Genomic DNA, 21048 nt, shown 5'->3' on the forward strand with positions numbered 1-21048 from the left:
ACAAGGAGGGTGGCAGAGCCAAGCATGAGCTAGCGAGGTCCTACTGGCATGTATTTGCATATTTCTGTTGGGGAACGCATACTCTGAAGTGTGCGTGTGCAATATATCAATTTGCCCTTGCATTCCAAAACAACGCTTTTTTTTTAATTTTCTTTGACAAAGGGTCAAATCTACAGAATTTAGTCCACTCTGTAACACATTCTAGTTTTGGAAACGGAACTGTATTGAGAGCAAATGTTTAATCGATGAGGACATTTGCATAATGTCGCCCAAAATCCATCTCGCTCCATCTACTCTCACGAGATAGCCAACCTTTGTTTCAATTTAATCTGCTCACGTTAGTATACACCATTTTTCTGACTGGGATTATTCCACCTGCGCATTAGCGCTCAGTGCGCACTGGACAAACTGCAGTATTGAGCAAACATGCTCCCGGAACTCTGAGCATGTGGACAGCTAAACAAGCCAACCAGCACTTCCACTGGGGTCATGACCTCAGAGCAGGAATATAAAATGTTAATATCTTCAGTTGTGAGTGATGGAAAACAAATCTGCCTCGGTGACAATTTGAATGATGTAATGGATGTTTTGTGCACAAAGTTGATGATTAAAGTGTCTTATTAGGAATTTTCAGATTTGAATTATATTTTGGGGCTGTCAATGGGAATTGTCTTTCTTGGCTGTGAGTCAGTTAAACTGCAGTACCGAAGCAATACTCTAGGTGCAGTCAAAAGCGTGCTTCCAGACCGGAACCCTGGCCCTTGGTCAGGTCATGCCCTCAGGGTTTCAGTTGGGAAGCAGGCCATCTCATGTACACAGAGGAGACTGGCAGTACTGCAGTTTAACTAACGCTGAGCCCAGAAAGACAATTCCCATAGATGTCCCCATAGTAAGTCCATTTTCAAAAATACACTTTCGTTATCACATTTGTGCCAAAAATATCCATTTCATTTTTCCATGAATTGTCTTTGAGGCAGATTTTTTTTCCTTCACTCAGCCGAAGTTATTAACGTTTTATATTCATGCTATTACATGGACGAGCTTGTGTGACATGCACACACAGAAGGAAAAACAATGAAAATCATTCATGCACTCTCGTCCAGGGTCCTCATGAATAGAAGGGATCCAGCTTTTGTGAAATTAACAGATTTGACTTTACTTAGCAGGTTAGGAGAACTTTCATAGCCGGTTAGGAGAATTTATACAGCAGGTTAGGATAATTAGGTTGTTAGGAAAAGGGTTAGGGTTAGCCGGATCCATTCTAGCCATGACCCTCATTGCAGGACCTCCTCTCAGTGATCTCATATCACACAGCCTCAGGTGAATGTCATTTGTGTTTGTGGCCAAATCATCACAACTGTTTGAGGCTAGTCAAGCTAGCTAGTTAGTTGAGTGACTTGGTAATCTAGCCAGCTAACTTTAACCTAGTGGCTGTGCACATAAATTAACTAAAAAGAGAATAAGTTAGCTAGCTAACAGTTTCCACTCGTTACACTGGATAAAGTTAGCAGTGCGGTTAAGATTGGGTTAAAATCTGTTTTTAAGAAGAGAAATTGTGGAAATAGACAGGGTTTATGACTTTGTAGCTGTGGTAACAAACGTTAGTGATGTTTATCTTAGTTAACTAGCTAAACGCTACTGTAACGTTAATGTACCGGTAGACTTGCTACTTGCTATCCAGCCAATGCTAGTAAGGGTTTGTGTGTCATCAGTAGGGTAACGTTAAAGTAGCGTTACCTAACTAGTTAATAATCACTGCTACTTGCTATTGTGTGTCTCTGAAAAAGATAGCTAACCATTTATACACAGCCTATTTCCTTGTAGGCTACTAGCTAGTCATGTGAGGGTGTGTTTGTTTAATAGCTACTTGAATTGAGTGTGTGTGTGTGCTCTGAGTAGGGACTGTGGAGGTGCAGCACTGCAGTGTGTGTTTGAAGACTTTCTGTGTCTGAGAGGAGTGGAGAGCTGGGAGAGTTCAAGGTGACTGTGGCGAGGACCAGTTGCGGGGAGCATACTGCTGTACGCACACAGCCATGGAGCTATCAACAGCACTTCCTGTGGTATAGTCATCACTAGTAAGACAGGAGGGAGGAGGAAGGGGAGGAAGTCGAGAGACAGGTGGTGGAGGAAGTTTGAGATGAGGGAGAGTCTGAGTGTTGGACTTTCTAAGTCTGTGTTCACTGTTTTCTCTTTCTCTTTCCAAATAGCCTACATGTCAATGGAATCTGGAGACACTGTGGATGTTTGGTGTGGAGAGGACAGTGGACTCAGTGGAGAACATTGCAGCCACTTGGCAGTGAGGGGATTCGATTAATCTCGCCCGGTGCCTGTGTAGGCGTGTTTTGCACCGGCTAAAAATGTATTGCATTCTATTTGGAACCGGGCTGCCTCCCGGGTGTGGTGCCTCCAGGGTGTAAGCCAGGCGCCACACTCTGGCTGACTGCGAAGTCGGCTCATAACAAAAGTGACAAAGGTTAAGCACACGGAGTAATGACTAGGATTCTTTGTTTTCACATGCAAAAGTGATTGCTTTTGATAAAAACACTTTTGAAAAGCTCCTCCCTCACCGCTTTTGCCCGTTAATGTCAAGGGCCATAGATTGGTGCACCGCGGCTCAGGTTAATCAACCTCCCTCAGTGTTGGCACTACTGCTACATTACACTATTAGGAGTGTTCCAATATTTACATGTTTGGGTGTATGTGTGTCAAAGGTGAGGGATGATAAGCCGGGCTTTGAGAAGATGCATCTGGTGTGTTGAGGATATGCAGATGCACTCCAATTTCCTGGCCAGAAAGGTGACATATTAAGTATATCCCTACACCTTACCCATTACCCCCTACTCTAACCCTGGCCTAGCCCCTTACTCTCAAACCACTAACCCCTAAGTTTCCAACATGACCTGACTTGTGTGTTACACATGGTGTTGCAGGAGGTGTTGAAGGCGGAGTATGCCTCATACCTGCAGCAGCACTCGGATCTCCGCGCCATGATGGCTGACTTCTTGCAGTTCCTGTGACTATAAAAACCGAGTGACATTATCATGTTCACCTGCAAGGACCTCACGGGGGTCGCCTCCCGCCGATTCAACACCTTTTCACCTTGAGGACACACACTATGGCTGTGTCTCAATAGTCTAATAGCTTCCTCTCACAGGCACTTTAGTGAGGACAATACTATTCTGGTTGGCAGTCACTAGTATGTACAGTGGTGGCCCTCGAGATCTAGAGTACTGATCAAGTATGAATGCTTTTATGGATGTTTAGTTTTTTATTTTGTGATAGTTTTTACTGTCTACTGATTTTGTTTTGATTCTGAATTGAAACAAATTCCGATCAACTCTGTTGATATGGCAATCGCAAGTTACACTTATGTCAGTTGGTGTGCATAAATACAATTTATTATTTAATGTCTTGTATGTCTCTCATGCTTAATATCGGTTAATCACTTTATCCTTTGGTGAGAATTACAGTAACTGCTACTTTGCTTTGGCTCTGATGTGATCAACCCATACATTTCTAAGAAAGTTATACATGAAATTATGCTCGTCTGACTCAACAAGTAATGCTATTGTTTGTAAAACTTTGCTGCCCAGATTTCCTAGGAATGGGACAGCCTTTGAATAACACAATTATGTGTGTGTATAATACTCCAGACCATCTTGTACTATAGACTGAGACGGCATTGTCTTTCCATACCAAACTGTCTCTACTAGGTAGAGGAAACATCTCAAACCATTTGAGTGCAAATGAAAAGCAACATTTCATCCATGTATCTACTGATGCACTGGCACTTCAATGCACTTAAGAGGCAGGGTCAACTCAGTTAGTGGGGACAGGTCAGGACGGTGATCACACACCAGATACAGCATCGTTACACTCTTGCTCTATACATTTTCTAAGTGCTTTAGTTTCAGTTTAAGGAAATGTATTGTGACCTAAAAACATAATGTAGCTTTTACCAAAGTCTGATGAACTGTTGTCTTTTTTTATTTGATGTGATCAGTCTTCAACAACAAAAAAACTGAACAAAATCAAAAAACACCTTTGTGGTTTGCTGTAATAAGATGACTACAGTTCCCGGAGTACACCTGATGTTACCAAGCTACATCTGTACCAAGCCGTGGTTGCTGTTGTGATTGTGTTGCGTTAAATAGCAAATATCATCCAACTGTCTCCCGAGGTGCACATATAGAGCAAGCTAGAGCACAGTCGTCTTAGTCCTGAATAATGTACTTGCAGACAACATTTCTTTCATGTTTCCAGTGGTTGTGCTTTGTGCCTGCAGATTTCCCCTCCCCTCTAATCAAGATCCACAATCCGGTGGTGGAATGCAGGTCCCCACTCCAGCATGCTCTGGGCTCAAGCCTCATGTCCACCAGATGCATCAAACTCTTTGCATCCTGGGGAAGTAATTCATTGTCAATGGAGCAGTCCGGAACGTTACGGTGTGTTCTGTGAACCGCATGCATTCAATATTTCCAATTTGTGCGTTGTTTTACCATGCGGTGGTACAAACAGAAGAACACACACAGACTCCACCTAGCTGGCTTTAACTAGTTGAAAAGCAGGTTAGACAACATATGCATCTGGTGGACGTCAGGCTGGGCTCCAGTACTAGTGCGCATGTACTAATGGACTCCTGAATCCGGAACTAGCAAGATGTCAGCCCCCACGAAACATTGTATGCGACAGAGAGTAGATTATGTTGAAAACAATGGTTGGACATGTTGGAGGCAGTTTCTAGTTCTTATTATAGCTCAGTGGGACAGGTGATTCACTCTATCAGAAGGCAAAATCGGCTCGATTTAAAACAAAAGTTATGTAATTAAGCACATGTATTAATGAGTAGGATTATTTTCTTTACAAATTCTTTATCTGCCTTCCCAATGAAAACTAGTTTGAAAATTCAAACGTTTATTTTATGGAAGAGATGTTCCTGGATGATGCAACCTTGTTGACAACATGACCGAGCGGTGCAAATTACTGTTTGATTTGAGATGGGCGCTCCTCCCTCCCAGCCTTCGCCCGATGATGTGACGGGCCATATCCCGGTATCTCCCGGGCCAGATTAATCGAACCTCCTCAATAACTCTGACGGCAAAAAATCAATACTAGTGGGCGTGTCTTAGTTCTTACATCTCAAACTTTTCACAAAGCACAGAAACAGGGCATTTGGCTTTTAGAGTTGGGTTTCCACTCGAGTGTCTGGTGTATTGCGATAAAAATTAGCTTATCATAAACCGGAACAGAAAGAACAACGTTGAATGCAGTCATGTTTTTGTTGAGCTCCCGTGTGGCACAGCGGTATAACGCACTGCATCTCAGTGCGAGAGGTCGAACCTCTGGTTCGAATCCAGGCTGAATGATTAGGATGCCCATAGGGTGGCGCACAATTGGCCTTCATTGTAAATACGAATTTGTTCTTAACTGACTTGCCTTGTTAAATAAATAAAGCAATAGTAGGCTATCGCTGCAAAACTAGTTTGACAAGTCATAAGGGCAGTGGCGGAATTTCAGATAAAATGAGCTTATCATAAACCGGAGCAGAAAGAACAATGTTCACCATATTCCGCGTCAGTAGGCTAGTTCCCATCGCTGCAAAACCAGTTTGACAAGTCATAAGGGAAGTGACGGATTTTCAGAAGTGTTTTCCTTCGCGTGTTCTACAGCTCTACTGTAACACCTCAAGTATAACTTATATGTGCCATATAAAGGTAGGTTTTAATGCTTCATATTATCGTATTGCATAATGTTGTGATTGTTGATAACAACCAACGCTATTGTAGTAGGCTAAATATATCCCAGTCATGTTGTGTATTGACATTGATTAGCCAACTCAAAGTCAACTCAAGGTAGTTATGTATCTGACCCGGTATCAGTGGTTATAGGGACACATATAACACAAGGGTGCTATACTACCTGATTGTGTGTGTGTCCTATTCGAGTCATGTGTTTCTCATGTGTCACTTTTGTGTATGTAACACAGTATGAATAGTCCGCGAAGGGACAACAAGTCTTCTCCAGTGGTTGCTCCCAGACCCAGCAGTGAGGTAGGACACTGATTGAATACACACACTAGAGCTGGAACGATAAACCGAAAAGTATCGAACATACCGATCACTTATCGCAGGCATTTTGCTGATCTCGTTCATTACGGTAAGTAGCCTTATACTCGAGAAATGTGAAGTTTGAAAATGAAATGTTTGTTAATATGGTACAATGGGACAATGATTTCTACAACAATCAAAATGAGTAGTAGTAGTTTAAATACTAATTTGTAAAAACTGTTATGCACAGTAATGTTATAAATGTATCATTGTTCCCCCCCCCCCCCCCCCAGTGTGTCCTATTGAATGGACAATAGTGTTTCTTTCATCGTTCTTTTTGTTTTTCATTCATTTATTCATTCATTTGGTCCATGATATTGATGTCTTCTGTCTTCACACAGGAGATGAGCAACCCAACCCCACACGGCTTGAACAAAGAGAGTGATCCGAGCAGTAACTCACAGGTATAAAATCAAATCGTATTTGTCACATGAGCCGAATACAACAGGTGTAGACCTTAGAGTGAAATGCTTACTTACAAGCCCTTAACCAACAATGCAGTTTTAAGAAAATACCTAAAAAAGTAAGTGATAAGAACCACAAATAATTCAAGAGCAGCAGTTAATAACAATAGCGCGACTATATACAGAGGGTACCGGTACAGAGTCAATTGATTCCCATTCAAAATCCTATTTTCCCTAAACCTAACCACTGACCCTTAACCCTAACACTAATTCTAACCCTAAACCTAACCCCTAAGCCTAAAATAGCCTGCTTTTAGCAGCGCGGGTGTATTTACATTCACTAGCAATGCTTTCAATTGTATTGGGTTGCACAAAAACAGTCCACAGGAAAACAGAAGTTAAATACAAATCCATTTCAACTTACTGTGCCGGTGGGTAGGATATTTGGTCATTATGACAGGGGTAATTTGAGACAAAATATCTTAAGGATCGTATTATTAAACAGAATTTCCAAACGTGGGTGTGTTGTAGACCCACTTCCTCTCTGCTTATCTCATGTCAAAATATAAGTCCTGCACATGCGCCATAAGTGGACAAAAAAGGAATAACTTGTGTTGGACGTTTATTTTGAGATAAGCAGAGAGGAAGTGAGTCTACGACATACCCACGTTTGGAAAGTCTGTTTAATAATAGAATCCTTTAGATATTTTGTCTCAAATTCCCTCGTCATAATGACCAACCTTCCTGTCCACTAGCACAGTAAGTTGAAATGGAATTGTATTTAACTTCTGGCTTTGTCACGGTTGTTGGGATAGACGGACCAAGGCGCAGCATGATTCGAGTTCCACATCTTTTATTAGTGAAACTTAAAACAATAAACAAACAACGACCGTGAAGTAACAAAGCGCACATCAGCACTCAACAAAACAATATCCCACAACCCAGGTAGCAACAATGGAGAACTTAAGTATGATCCCCAATTAGAGACAACGAACATCAGCTGCCTCTAATTGGGAACCAAACCAAGAGCACCAACATAGAAATGAAAAAACTAGAACACCCCCTAGTGACGCCCTGACCTACAACACCATAGAGAACCAAGGGCTCTCTATGGTAAGGGTGTGACAGGCATCCCGCAGACTGTTTCTGTGCAACCCAGTACAACGGAAAGCAATGCCAGTGTATGTAAATATGCTCACTTTGCTAAGAGCAGCTAATACATCCCCATTGTATCGTCTGTGAACACAACACTAACGAAAAGTTTGTTGTTTTTACAGACGATACAACGATGCGGTTGATGCAATTGACTGTTAACCATTATCAAACGATTGTTTTCAGTAGAATAACAATGAGAGTGAGGTGCTCCCCAAAACCAAGGTTATAAAAGGCTACAACTGAGCATGCTCTCGCTGCCCATTGTACCTAGATATTGTGATGAGTTGTGTTTTTGTTTGTTTCTTTCCAACAGAGGACTGGGATGATGGGAGTCATGCAGAAAGTCAACCCGTTCAAAACCACAACACAGGTTACTACATCAGTAATGTTAAAAAGATTACTATTTTCATAGCCTAGTCACAGATCAGTTAGTTCTGCTCAAAGCAAATCACATTTTATTGGTCACATACACATGTTTAGCAGATGTTATTCCGGGTGTAGCGAAATGCTTGTGTTTCTAGCTGTAACAGTACAGTAATATCTAACAATTCACAACAATACACACAAATCTAAAAGTAAAATAATGAAATGAAGAAATATATAAATATTAGGACGAGCAATGTCGGAGTGGCATAGACTAAAATACAGTAGGGTAGAATACAGTATATACATATGAGATGAGTAAAGCAAAAATATGTAAACATTATTAAAGTGACTAGTGTTCCGTTATTAAAGTGGCCAGTGATTTCAAGTCTATGTACAGCACCAGACAAAAGTTTGGACACACCTACTCATTCAAGGGTTTTTCTTAATTTGTACTATTTTCTACATTGTAAAATAACATCAAAACTATCAAATAACAAATATGGAATCATGTCGTAACCAAAAAATTGTTAAACATATCAAAATATATTTTATATTTGAGATTCTTCAAAGTAGCCACCCTTTGCCTTGATGACAGCTTTGCACACTCTTGGCATTCGCTCAACCAGCTTCATGAGGTAGTCCCCTGGAATGCATTTCAATTAAAAGGTGTGCCTTGTTAAAAATCTATTTCTGGAATTTCTTCTTTCCTTCTTAATATGTTTGAGCCAATCAGTTGTGTTGTGACAAGGTAGGGGTGGTATACAGAAGATAGCCCTATTTGGTAAAAGACCAAGTCCATATTATGGCAAGAACATCTCAAATAAGCAAAGCGAAACGACAGTCCGTCATTACTTTAAGAGATGAATGTCAGTCAATCCAGAAAATGTGTACGTTTCTTCAAGTGCAGTCGCAAAAATGATCAAGCGCTATGATGAAACTGGCTCTCATGAGGACCGCCACAGGAAAGGAAGACCCAGAGTTTCCTCTGCTGCAGAATTAACTGCACCTCAGATTGCAGCCCAAATAAAGGCTTCACAGAGTTCAAGTAACAGACACATCTCAACATCAACTGTTCAGAGGAGACTGCGTGAATCAGTCCTTCATGGTCGAATTGCTGCAAAGAAACCTCTACTAAAGGATACCAATAAGAAGAAGAGACTTACTTGGGCCAAGAAACATGAGCAATGGACATTAGACTAGTGGAAATCTGTCCTTTGGTCTGATAAATCCACCGTTTAATATTTTGGGATCCAACCACCGTGTCTTTGCGAGATGCAGAGTAGGTGAACAGATGATCTCTGCATGTGTGGAGGAAGAGGGGTTATGTGTGGTGGTGCTTTGCTGGTGACTGTCTGTGATTTATTTAGAATTCAAGGCACACTTAACCAGCATGGCTACCACAGCATTCTGCAGCGATGTGCCATCCCATCTGGTTTGCGCTTAGTGGGACTATCATTTGTTTTTCAACAGGACAATGACCCAAAACACACCTCCAGGTGTGTAAGGGCTATTTGACCAAGGAGAGTTGATGGAGTGCTGCATCAGATGACCTATCCTCCACAATCACTTGACCTCAACCCAATTGAGATGGTTTGGGATGAGTTCAACCGCAGAGTGAAGGAAAAGCAGACAACAAGTGCTCAGCATATGTATGAACTCCTTCAAGACTGTTGGAAAAGCAAAAGCAAACGACAGGTCAAGGCAGGCAGGGGTCGATAATCCAGAGTAGTGACAGAGGACGGCAGGCAGGTTTAGGGTCAGGTCAGGCAGAGGTCGGTAATCCAGAGTAGGGGCAAATGCACAGGACGGCTGGCAGGCTCAGGGTCAGGGGTAGGCAGAGTGGTCAGGAAGGCGGGCTCAGAGTCAGGACAGGCAAAGGTCATAACCAGGAGAGCAAGAAAAAGAGAGACTTGGGAAAAGCAGGAGCTGTGAAAAACCGCTGGTTGACTTGATAAACAAGACGAACTGGCAAGAGACAAACAGAGAACACAGGTATAAGTGCCCAGGGGATAATGAGGAATGTGGGCGACACCTGGAGGGGGTGGAGATGAGCACAAAGACAGGTGAAACAGATCAGATCATTTGAACATCTTGGCCATGTTCTGTTATAATCGCCACCCCTCATAGCCTGGTTCCTCTCTAGGTTTCTTCCTAGGTTCTGGCCTTTCTAGGGAGTTTTTCCTAGCCACCTTGCTTCTACACCTGCATTGCTTGCTGTTTGGGGTTTTAGGCTGGGTTTCTGTACAGCACTTTGTGACATCAGCTGATGTAAGAATGGCTTTATAAATACATTTGAATGATTGATTGTTTGATTGATTGAATAGGGCGTGACAGACTGGTACTGTATCTAGGGCAGCAGCCTCTAAGGTTCAGGATTACATAACCGGGTGGAAGCCGCCTAGTGATGGTTATTTAACAATCTGATGGCCTTGAGATAGAAGCTGTTATTCAGTCTCAGTCCCAGCTTTGATGCACCTGTACTGACCTCGCCTTCTGGATGATAGTGGGGTGAACAGGCAATGGCTCGGGTGGTTGTTGTCCTTGATCTTTTTGGCCTTCATGTGACATCGGGTGCTGTAGGGGTCCTGGAGAGCAGGTAGTTTGCCCACGGTGATGTGTTGGGCAGACCGCACCACCCTCTGGAGAGCCCTGCGGTTGTGGGTGTTGCAGTTGCCGTACCAGGCGGTGATACAGCCCGACAGGATGCTCTCAATTGTGCATCTGTAAAGGTTTGTGAGGGTTTTAGGCGCCAAGACAAATTTCCTCAGCCTCCTGAGGTTGAAGAGGCGCTGTTGCGCCACCTTCACCACACTTTGGGTGGACCATTTCAGATCGTCAGTACACCGAGGAACTTGAAGCTTTCCACCTTCTCAACTGCAGTCCCATCGAAGTGGATAGGGGCTTGCTCCCTCTGCTGTTTCCTGAAGTCCATGATCATCTCCTTTATTTTGTTGACGTTGAGTGAGAGGTTATTTTCCTGGTACCACACTCCCAGGGCCCTCACCTCCTCCCTGTTGGCTGTCTCGTCATTGTTGTTAATCAGGCCTTCTACTGTTGTGTCATCTGTAAACTTGATGATTGAGTTGGAGGCGTGCGTGGCCACGCAGTCATGGGTGATCAGGGAGTACCTGAGGGGGCTGAGCACGCACTATTGTTGGGCCCCTGTGTTGAGGATCAGCGAAGTGGAGGTGTTGTTTCCTACCTTCACCACCTGGGGGCGGCCCATTAGGAAGTCCAGGACCCAGTTGCACAGGGCGCGGTTCAGACCCAGGGCCCTGAGCTTAATGATGAGCTTGGAGGGTACTATGGTGTTGAATGATGAGCTATAGTCCATTAACCGCATTCTTACATAGTGTGACGACCCTGGGATTATAAGCGTCAGAAATCGACTCGCTCGAGCATTCTTTTGCGGCACAGTCGATAGCACGCTGGATTTCAGGCTAGACGGTCGAGGGTTCGAGACCTGCTCCCTCCGTGTTTCATTACATTGGTGTCAGAAGTGTTTCATTACAATAGGTATTCCTCTTGTCCGGATGGAATACGGCAGTGTGCAGTGCGATGGCGATTGCATCATCTGTGGATCTATTGGGGCGGTAAGCAAACTGAAGTGGGTCAGGTAAGATAGAGATGATATGATCCTTAATAAACAAATTAGGCACATTTGGGCAGTCTTGATACAACATTTTGAACAGAAATGCAATGGTTCATTGGATCAGTCTAAAAATGTGCACATACACTGCTGCCATCTAGTGGCCAAAATCTAAATAGCACCTGGGCTGGAATAATACATTATGGCCTTTCTCTTGCATTTCAAAGTTGATGGTACAAAAAAATACAAAAGAATGTTTGTTATTTTCTTTGTATTATCTTTTACCAGATATATTGTGTTATATTCTCCTACATTCCTTTCACATTTCCACAAATTTCAATGTGTTTCCTTTCAAATGGTACCAAGAATATGCATATCCTTGCTTCAGGGCCTGAGCTACAGGCAGTTAGATTTGGGTATGTCATTTTAGGTGAAAATTGAAAAAAAGTGGCGGATCCTTAAGAGGTTTTAACTAACCTCTCAAAGCACTTCATGATGACAGAAGTGAGTGCTATGGGCGATAGTCATTTAGTTCAGTTACCTTTGCTTTGCAAACTCCTAAGATCATTGTCACACCAACTACCATAGGAGTTGGCAAGGCATATAAATATAATATTTTTCTCTTTGGCAAGGCAGGATAAACTGATCTGGGACCAGGGACTGTATTCAAAAAGTGCCTCACTGTAGGAGTGCTGATCTAGGATCAGTTTTGCCTTTCAGATCATAATGAATAAGATAGGGAGAACGTCATCCTAGATCAGCACTCCTTCTCTGAGATGCTTTATAAATACAGGCACAGGCTACTATTTTTAGTGGAAACAAACACCAAAGATCCTCATTGATCCTTATCTTCCACCCAGGCCTCCTCTACAGCCAGTACAGCTACAGATCCAGTGTCAGAGAAGACTGTGGATGGAAATGTCCCTGAAGCGAAACAGGTAGATGTCTGCTCTGCATACTCTGTATGTAAACTAATCCGACTTGTCAGACTTCTGGTCCTTTTCGTTAGTAATTTAAAAAAATAATCTGTGTGATATAATTGAGGGAACCATGATGCTTGTATGTGTTGCAGACCCTGGGTATGTTTAAAGGAGTGACACAGAAAGTCAACCCATTCAGGTCCTCTACACAGGTATTAGGCATAATCCAGTTGATCATACTATGTTATTCAACACTATGATTTTTAGATTTAGTACCCATTTGTGTGTGTGTGTGTGTGTGTGTGTGTGTGTGTGTGTGTGTGTGTGTGTGTGTGTGTGTGTGTGTGTGTGTGTGTGTGTGTGTGTGTGTGTGTGTGTGTGTGTGTGTGTGTGTTTTAGGTGAGAAAAGAGGACCCTCCAAAAGACACTGTGGATCAGGAAAAGCTACCAGAAGGCAAACAGGTAAACCTGTCTGTTCATCCTTGAATCTAAAGGACTATGTTAGGGAGTAGAGTAAAATTGTATTGTTGCTGCTGTACTGAAAAGTGTTTTGTGTGTCTCTTGTGTACCTTTCAGGTCTTCCAGAACCCTGGAATGTTCACAGGAATGATGCAAAAAGTCAATCCTTTCAAATCTACAGCACGGGCACAGGTAGTGAAGATGAGTTCACTTGGTCACATTACAGTAGTCTCCTGAAATACATTTGGTCACCCTGTATCTTATTGCAAAATAATAGTAATATTTTGGACTGATAATTAGAATTACGTTACTAATGCAAATCAGTAAATATTAAAATTCCCTCTTTTCTCTCTCTCCCTTTCCTTTCTCTACTCATGTTTGAGGACACTCAGTCGATACACAGTGATCTGTCCTCCAGTGCTGGCAGTCTGGCTGAGAACACCACAACAGAAAGACAAGTACAGCACATGTCAAAATAATGTCCTACCTGTAATCTACCAAGTTACACACAAGGCCTATTGAAGACTATTCTGCACATTTGTTATCTATTTGCGTGTGTTTCAGGTGAGAAAGGAGGACCCTTCAACAGACACAGTAGATCACCAAGTGACAGCGAAGCTACCTGAAGCCAAGCAGGTAAAGATGTTTATCCATGTGCAGTCTAATAATGAGTTGAAGAACTTTAAGAGCTGATCATCCTGAAAGGGATTTGTATGTCATGTGGTTTGCTTTTGCAGAACCCTGGAATGTTCACGGGAATGATGCAGAAAGTCAACCCATTCAAATCTACAGCCCAGAATCAGGTACTTATGGTGATGATGATAATGCTATATCATATTGCAATAAAACATTTTTGGACTGATGATTTTGGTTATGTAAAATGCCAAGTTGTGCTAAATACTCTAACTCCCTGTTTTCCTAATTTCTCTCCTCTTTTTCAGGATACTCAGGCCATACACAGCAATCTGTCTTCCAGTGCTGACAGTCTGGCTTCTACAGGAAGACAGGTACAATACAGCATCTATACAAAATAAAATATATATGTATGTCACGTGCTTCATAAACAACAGGTGTTGACTAACAGTGAAATGCTTACTTAGGGGCCCTTCCCAACAATGCAGAGACAAAGAAAATGGAGACATAATAGAAAAGTAAAACACCAAATAATAGATACACAATGAGTAACGATAACTTGGCTATATGCACGGGGTACCAGTACCGAGTCAATGTACAGGGGAATGAGATAATGGAGGTAGATGTGTACACATAACTAGGAACAAAGTGACAGATGTCAAATAGTAGCACCAGCATATGTGATGAGTCAAAAGAGTTAGCATATACCATCTACACCTATCCATGAAATGTCTCACCTGTAAACTGCACAGGTATAGAGTTATCAGAACACAAGGCCTTTCCTATTCACGACTATGTTTTACATTTGGTATCCATTTGTGTGTATTTTAGGTGATAAAGGAAGACCCTCCAACTGACAGTGTGGATCACCATGTCACAGAAAAGATACCAGAAAGCAAACCGGTAAACCTGTTCATGAGGCATAAATAAGATATACTCATGAAGACGTTTTTTTTTCTGTCATACAGAAGATTTGTGTGTCGTGTGTTCAACCTTGTGTTTCGCAGCAGCAGAATCCTGGAATGTTTATGGGAGTGATGCAAAAAGTCAACCCTTTCAAATCTACAACACCGATTCAGGTAGTCATGATGATTATGATCAACCTGTATCATGTTGCAAAGTTATGCTAAATATTCAAATGGACTATTTTTCTCTCTCTGCCTTCTGTTCAGGACACCCAGTCCATACACAGTGATCTTTCCTCCAGTGCTGGCAGTCTGGTTGAGAGTAACAGTTCTGCAGGCAAACAGGTAAACCCGTTTATCCCAGGTGCTGAGGCATACATCTTCTTAGTATAGAAATACAACTGTGCTAGTAGAGGAACATTTTACTCTCACTACTAAGTGATTTCTGTGTTCACCTGGTTTTTCAGAACCCTGGGATGTTCAAGGGAATGATGCAGAAAGTCAACCCATTCAAATCTACAGCACTGACCCAGGTAGCCTGCGCACCCTTGTCATACTGCAAAGGAAGTTCCGATAGTTTAGACCAGAGTTTCCCAAACCAGTTCTGGAGTAACCCCAGCCAGTCCAGTTATTTAATGTATTCCAGAACTAGCACTGCTGATTCAACAAATGAAGGGCTTGATGATTAGGAGATCATTTGAATCAGCTGTTCTGGAATTCATCAAAGACGTGGACTGGCTGGGGGTACTCGAGGAGAGGTTTGTGAAACCTGGTAGAATGTCACTATATGCAAAACGGCAAACATTTAAATACTCCCCCTCTCTTCCTCACACTCCCTTCCTCTCCATTTCAGGAGACTCAGCTGTCACACAGCGATTCATCCTCCAGTTCTGACAGTCTGAGTGACACCAACGTCTTCAGTCCTACAGAGAATCAGGTACAACAACACGTCAATGATGTCCCACCTGCAAAATAAAATGCAATTGTATATTTCCCGCACAGGGTTAGCTAAAATAACAACTTAGTCCATCACTTGTTACAGACCGTGTGGTACACAGACAATGACGCAACTTCTTCAGTGAAAAGTGGTCCTCCACCACCACAAGAAAATAAGAAAAGGACTGGGGTATGTCACTTTTTTGTTGTTTAATCATACTATTATATTATACAATCAATCAAATGTATTTTAAAATTAAGCAATAAGGCCAGAGGGATTGTGGTATATGGCCAATATACCTTGGCTAAGGGCTAAGTGCCTCGATACAGGCTTTAGCCGTGGTATATTGGCCATATACCACAAAGCCCAGAGGTACCTTATTGCTATTATAAACTGGTTACCAACATAATTAGAGCAGTAAAAATAAATGTTTTGTTATACCCGTGGTATGCGGTCTGATATACCATGGTTGTCAGCCAATCAACATTCAGGGCTCGAACCACCCAGTTAATAAACCATTTTTACATCAGCAGTTGTCACAAAGTACTACACTATAATACTATCATCCTATTTAAGTACATCACCTACATAGGGCCTCTTCATAGGGCATGTGTTCTTATGTTTCTGTCTGTTTGTTTCTCTGGCAGACATTCCGAATCCGAAGGATTCTCCCTGGTGCCCTGTTTGGCTATGAAGCTATAGTAACCATATTTTCACTCTCTTCCTTTTGGTCTTAGTTATGCCTGTCATTTTTTACACTAGGTGTTATCATTTCTTAATTTTCATGTGAATAATATTACCATTTAATAATATCTTCAATTATATTCATAATTATTTTCCTACAGAATACTGATGCTCAGCCCACAGCCCAGGCCGGCCTAGTGGAGATCCAGACACTGGAGATGGCTGCAGTGCCAGTACCTAGTGAAGGAAACCTACTGGACAGTGAGGATGTATGTATCACATGTACTATGTTGCATTATGATACTTCCGAACTTACTATGACATTCCTTATATTGCATTATAACACTATGACACTGGAGATGGCTGCAGTGCCAGTACCTAGTGAAGGAAACTCACTGGACAGCAAGGATGTATGTATGTATATTACATGCCCTGTGTTGCATTATAACACTTCATAATTTACTATGACACTGGATGGTGGTTATTGTACATGTATGCTTTACATCGCAATATAACCTTAAAACATATGACTCACTGTGACACTGGTGGGCATAAAAATATACCTTGTTTGTGTATTCATACTGCATTATGTGTATGTGACTAATAATATTTTATTCTTAGAATGAGGAAGGTCTTATGGATTGGTGGCAAACAGTAGAGGGTATGTTTGTCACAGAGCACTATTTTTCACCAGTGTATATGTGTGTTCTCCCATCGTTGTTTACAGTAACTACAGCTTATATCTCTGCTCCCCCTAGGTTGGGAAACGTGGAATGAGTCCAACACCTTTGAAGCGGATGAAGGCGAGATGTAAGCATTTTCATGTATTTACCCATTGGTTATGACGTTTTAAGAGAAATTGTCAATGTGAGATTTCATACAATGTGTATTAAACGTCTTTAGGGAACCCAACTGAACTGCATAACACCGAGAAATAATATTTATAGAGCAAGATCAGGCTTATTTCTCCAGGATTCCCAAGGTGTTATTGTTTGAAAAAGGATACAAGTTCTTACAAACCCCTCCCTCTCTTTTCTTTCTCAATTATTCTCCACCTATTCTTATTTGTCCTTCCCTTTTCCATCACTCTCTTTCTCCTCCTTCCTCTCTCTCTCAGGGCAGTGGAGGCGGTGGCGGACCGTGTCTTCATGGCGGCCCGTCTCTTTGTGAGTCTCTTCAACCAGCGCGGTGCCTCCTTACAGCAACGCATCCTGGAGCTCCTGTCATTGGCCGATGCCGCCGACAGCTTCCACAAGAAGACTGTGAAGGCCAGCGTGGGGGGTGGAGTCGCCAGCGTTGCTGGGAGCATCACCACTATCACTGGCCTCATCTTGGCGCCGTTCACCATGGGAACGTCGCTCATCGTCACGGCAGTGGGCATCGGCGTTGCGACGGCGGGCGGGGTAGCATCAGCCTCTGCAAATATTACCGATACAGTGCACTCCAAAACAGACAGGAAGAAGGTGGAGAAGATGATTCAGGATTACCAGGAGGAGATGAAGGATATCAAGGAGTGTCTGGACTTTTTGCAGGTGGGTGAAGGGTGGAGTTGTCCCTAGATCAGGGGTCGGCAACATGCGGCCCACGTGCTAAGAATGGTCAGCGAGTTATTTTTCTTTTGGCCCCACAAATTTTGTAGTTATCTATCTTTAGAATTTTTGTTTTAAGTAAAAAAATAAAATAAAAATCACCAGGAATTCAGCAAAAAGTGAGTTTGGTTTAGGAAATCTGTTCCCATTTATTCCCACAAATAAAAAAAGAAACGTAATCATGTCTCAATGTAATCAAGGTATGAAATTATTGTTATTTTCAAATACAATCTATTTTTGGGCTTAGCTGTGGTCCATTTGCAGTGTATAAATTATCATAATTATGTTCCGGCCCCCCGACCATCCACTCTGACAAATCGACCTGCGGCTGAATCTAGTTGCCTATCCCTGCCCTAGATGCTGATCTTACGTAAGTTTAGCATTTTCACCACTAATGGTGAGGGTTCAATTTGGAAGCTGATCCTAGACCTGCGCCTAGGGGAAACTTCACACAGCAGTGTGCAGCTGAGGTGAGGAGGGGGGATTTGGGTGTCTTGACCTCTGACTTTATATCATGTTGTTGCTTCTTTTCTTACTCTCCCTTTTATTTCTCCCTTGCGCTTTCTCTTTCTCCATCTCTCCATCCACCTCAGGTCGGTATGGAGACCCTGGAGGAGTGGGACTTTGATCAGTACGTGGACAGCATCTCTAAGAAATATCTCAACCAGAATGTCAAACACGTGATGAAGGAGGGTGGCCGGGCCGGCAAGGCATTACTAATCAACACAGAAAGTCTGATCAACACCGTGCAGGTTCTCAACGTGGCAGGAGGAGCGGCCAAGGCAGCCCAGGTACATGATGATGATGATACATTATTTGTTTGGTACAGATTAGGGGTGTGAACGTTTAAAGGTTCAAATATTTCAACTAAATTGGGATACTTGCTTTTCCAACGCACAAAATTATAATCGCAGTGCAGTTATCACAACAACAACAAAAAAATCTGTGTTATAGCCTGACTAGACGATAGGCTATAAAGGCCTGGGGAAAGTTCTTTAATTGAAATAAAACCAGAGAGGAAGAGGCAAACTGTAGGCTACTTTGGTGAATTTGCGAGGCATGCAAGACAAGACATTGCTAGATACAGATTACCTTGCCATGAGATACTGACTCTACCGTTACGCTTGTTTACACTGATCTGCACAATCATGTTGGCGCTAATATGCAGCATCCGTCCCTAGATTGGGTTTCAAATAGGGAAAAGGAAAAGACAAGAAAACAAATCACTGATCAAAACAAACAATATAGAATAGATCACAAATGGTTAAATTCTTGATGTTCTCCATGTGCTGATTTGCTTGTCCTAATTTAATTTTGTTTAGGTGATGAGTGTCACCACAGGAGTAATGTCGGGTCTCTTCCTGGCCCTGGATGTGTTCTTCCTGGCAAAAGACTCCATCGAGCTCAACAAAGGAGCCAAGACGGAGTTCGCTGGGAAGATCAGGGAAGTGTGTAAGGATCTTCAGAATGGACTGTTGGAGCTCAACCGCATCAAAGAGCAACTGCAGAAAACTATGGATGGGATCGAGGTGGTGGAGGAAGAAGAGGAGGAGGTGTACGAGTCTGATCCAGAGAAACTGGCCCAGCTGGAAGAATGAGTGAAGGAAGAGAGGGAGGGAAGGAAGTTTGGGGTTGTGAAACCGAACGCGTTTGACCAGAAATGTTGACCAATTTGTTTTGTTACTTATTCCGTTACATGCAGTAGACCTATAATCTGTGCTATGTTTCAGCCAAAAAGGTGCCTAGAATGTTTTGGCATGGCCAAACTTTGCCAAATTGCCACTTTATTTTTCAGTTGAGAATGTAGTGCCTTATTTAATATAACACTGATGGTGCCACTAGTCTTCTTATTTCTATATTTTGCTGATTTTTATGGCTGGTTAGTAGGGGTGAGTTGGGAATGTTGACCCATTTTTTACATTCAGCATCACTATGTAAAGCTAAATATAGTATTCTTTCTAACAAAGATATTTACATATATTTCAGGATGTCGTGTATCTCTGGAAATAATCAGAATTCATGTAAACATAACACTTTTGAAACACAGCTTGTCCAAAAAAAGTGGTCACAGTTTTGGGGTAAATTGAGCATAGGGACACATTTCTAACACTTTGCACTTTTTAAAAATACTTTTAACATAGGCTCAGGCCCTGGTTCAACCTCATATCCCAGTGATAGTGCCTTGCATTATGCCTGGGAAGTAAACACTTCATTTGTGGCCTAGAGGGGGATGAACCTAACTGAGGAAGGCATTTTTCATCATTTGAATAATTATGACTAATCATACGGATGCGAGGTGTCTTCAAAAAACTATGCTTGTCATGCATAAAACTGACAATGTAATAATATTTTTTTATGGGGTATTTTGATAGCCAATGGCTCAATTTGCCCCTGGCAACAATTTTGACTATATTAGCCCACACAAGGATGCACTTACATGCTACTGTTGGTATAAGACTTCGTATTGTAGCTTATAAAGACCCCAAATGATGTATAAAACAATCTACTTTAGTTTAGATACAAGCAATGGTGTAAAGTACTTAAGTAAAAATACTTTAAAGTCCTACTTAAGTAGTTTTTTGGGGTATCTGTACTTTACTATTCATATTTTTGACAACTTTTACTTCACTACTACAGTTCTAAAGAAACGTATGTACTTTGTACTCCATACAGTTTACCTTACACCCAAAAGTACTTGTTACATTTTGAATGCTTAACAGGACAGGAAAATAGTCTAATTCACACTTTTTACCAACAGAACATCCCTGGTCATCCCTACTGCCTCTGATCTGGGGGACTGACTAAATACATGCTTCGTTTGTAAATTATGTCTGAGTTGGAGCATGCCCCTGGCTATCCGTAAATAAAATATAAACTAGAACATGTGGCCATCTGCTTTGCTTAATATAAGGAATTTGAAATGATTTATACTTGTACTTTTACTTTTGATACTTAAGTACCTTTTAGCAATTACATTTACTTTTGATACTTAAGTATATTTAAAACCAAATACTTTTAGACTTTTACTCAAGTAGTATTTTACTGGGTGACTTGCTTTTACTTGAGTAATTTTTCTATTATACTCAAGTATGACATTTGGATAATCTTTCCACAACTGGATACAGGCATGATGAAACCTATAACACAAATTAATTTGACTTTGTGAAAAAATGTTTTTTGCACCTAACTTGTTTAACACTTTTTCCATGTGGGTTCTTACCTCTTCCTAAGTACAGTACCAGTCAAGAGTTTGGACACACCTACTCATTCAAGGGTTTTTCTTTATTTTGACTATTTTCC

The 21048-nt window shown here is 41.8% G+C and overlaps 1 protein-coding gene and 1 long non-coding RNA gene across 6 annotated transcripts; both read left to right on the top strand.

Moving 5' to 3' along the window:
- Positions 1–797: 797 nt before the first annotated feature.
- LOC123743764 (uncharacterized) lies at positions 798–3953 on the top strand. 2 transcript variants are annotated; one of them, XR_006770601.2, is made up of 4 exons: positions 798–1320; positions 1900–2075; positions 2208–2796; positions 2931–3953. It is a non-coding gene; the product is annotated as an uncharacterized LOC123743764 (long non-coding RNA). The 2 variants fall into 2 exon arrangements; XR_006770600.2 differs by having other exon boundaries at positions 1900–2796.
- Positions 3954–5194: 1241 nt separating this feature from the next.
- Positions 5195–20629, top strand: apold1b (apolipoprotein L domain containing 1b). 4 transcript variants are annotated; one of them, XM_082977534.1, is made up of 25 exons: positions 5195–5714; positions 5987–6050; positions 6449–6511; positions 7980–8036; positions 12482–12559; positions 12694–12753; positions 12941–13003; positions 13118–13192; positions 13384–13458; positions 13565–13636; positions 13738–13803; positions 13942–14007; positions 14465–14536; positions 14644–14712; positions 14806–14883; positions 15006–15071; positions 15392–15475; positions 15581–15664; positions 16123–16176; positions 16321–16428; positions 16781–16820; positions 16918–16969; positions 17277–17691; positions 18342–18539; positions 19071–20629. In XM_082977534.1, the coding sequence occupies exons 2-25, from the start codon at positions 5988–5990 to the stop codon at positions 19344–19346; spliced, it is 2334 nt and encodes a 777-aa protein (XP_082833660.1). In that variant the 5' UTR covers positions 5195–5714; position 5987; the 3' UTR covers positions 19347–20629. The 4 variants fall into 4 exon arrangements, with proteins under 4 accessions (XP_082833660.1, XP_082833661.1, XP_014062757.1 ...); XM_082977535.1 differs by having other exon boundaries at positions 5196–5714; positions 13393–13458; positions 14641–14712; XM_014207282.3 differs by having other exon boundaries at positions 5197–5714; positions 14641–14712.
- Positions 20630–21048: the final 419 nt, after the last annotated feature.

Source organism: Salmo salar, chromosome 07 (genome assembly GCF_965601325.2).
Source record: "Salmo salar chromosome 07, fSalSal1, whole genome shotgun sequence".
Taxonomy (NCBI): Eukaryota; Metazoa; Chordata; class Actinopteri; order Salmoniformes; family Salmonidae; genus Salmo; species Salmo salar.

What these genes read in the sequence shown, in the direction of transcription:
- apold1b (XM_014207282.3), top strand. Translation starts at nt 5,988, where the DNA reads ATGAATAGTCCGCGAAGGGACAACAAGTCTTCTCCAGTGGTTGCTCCC. An exon ending in AGCTACCTGAAGCCAAGCAG is followed by an intron (nt 13,637 to 13,737) that starts GTAAAGATGTTT and finishes TTGCTTTTGCAG; the next exon opens with AACCCTGGAATGTTCACGGG. An exon ending in TCAGTCCTACAGAGAATCAG is followed by an intron (nt 15,476 to 15,580) that starts GTACAACAACAC and finishes CACTTGTTACAG; the next exon opens with ACCGTGTGGTACACAGACAA.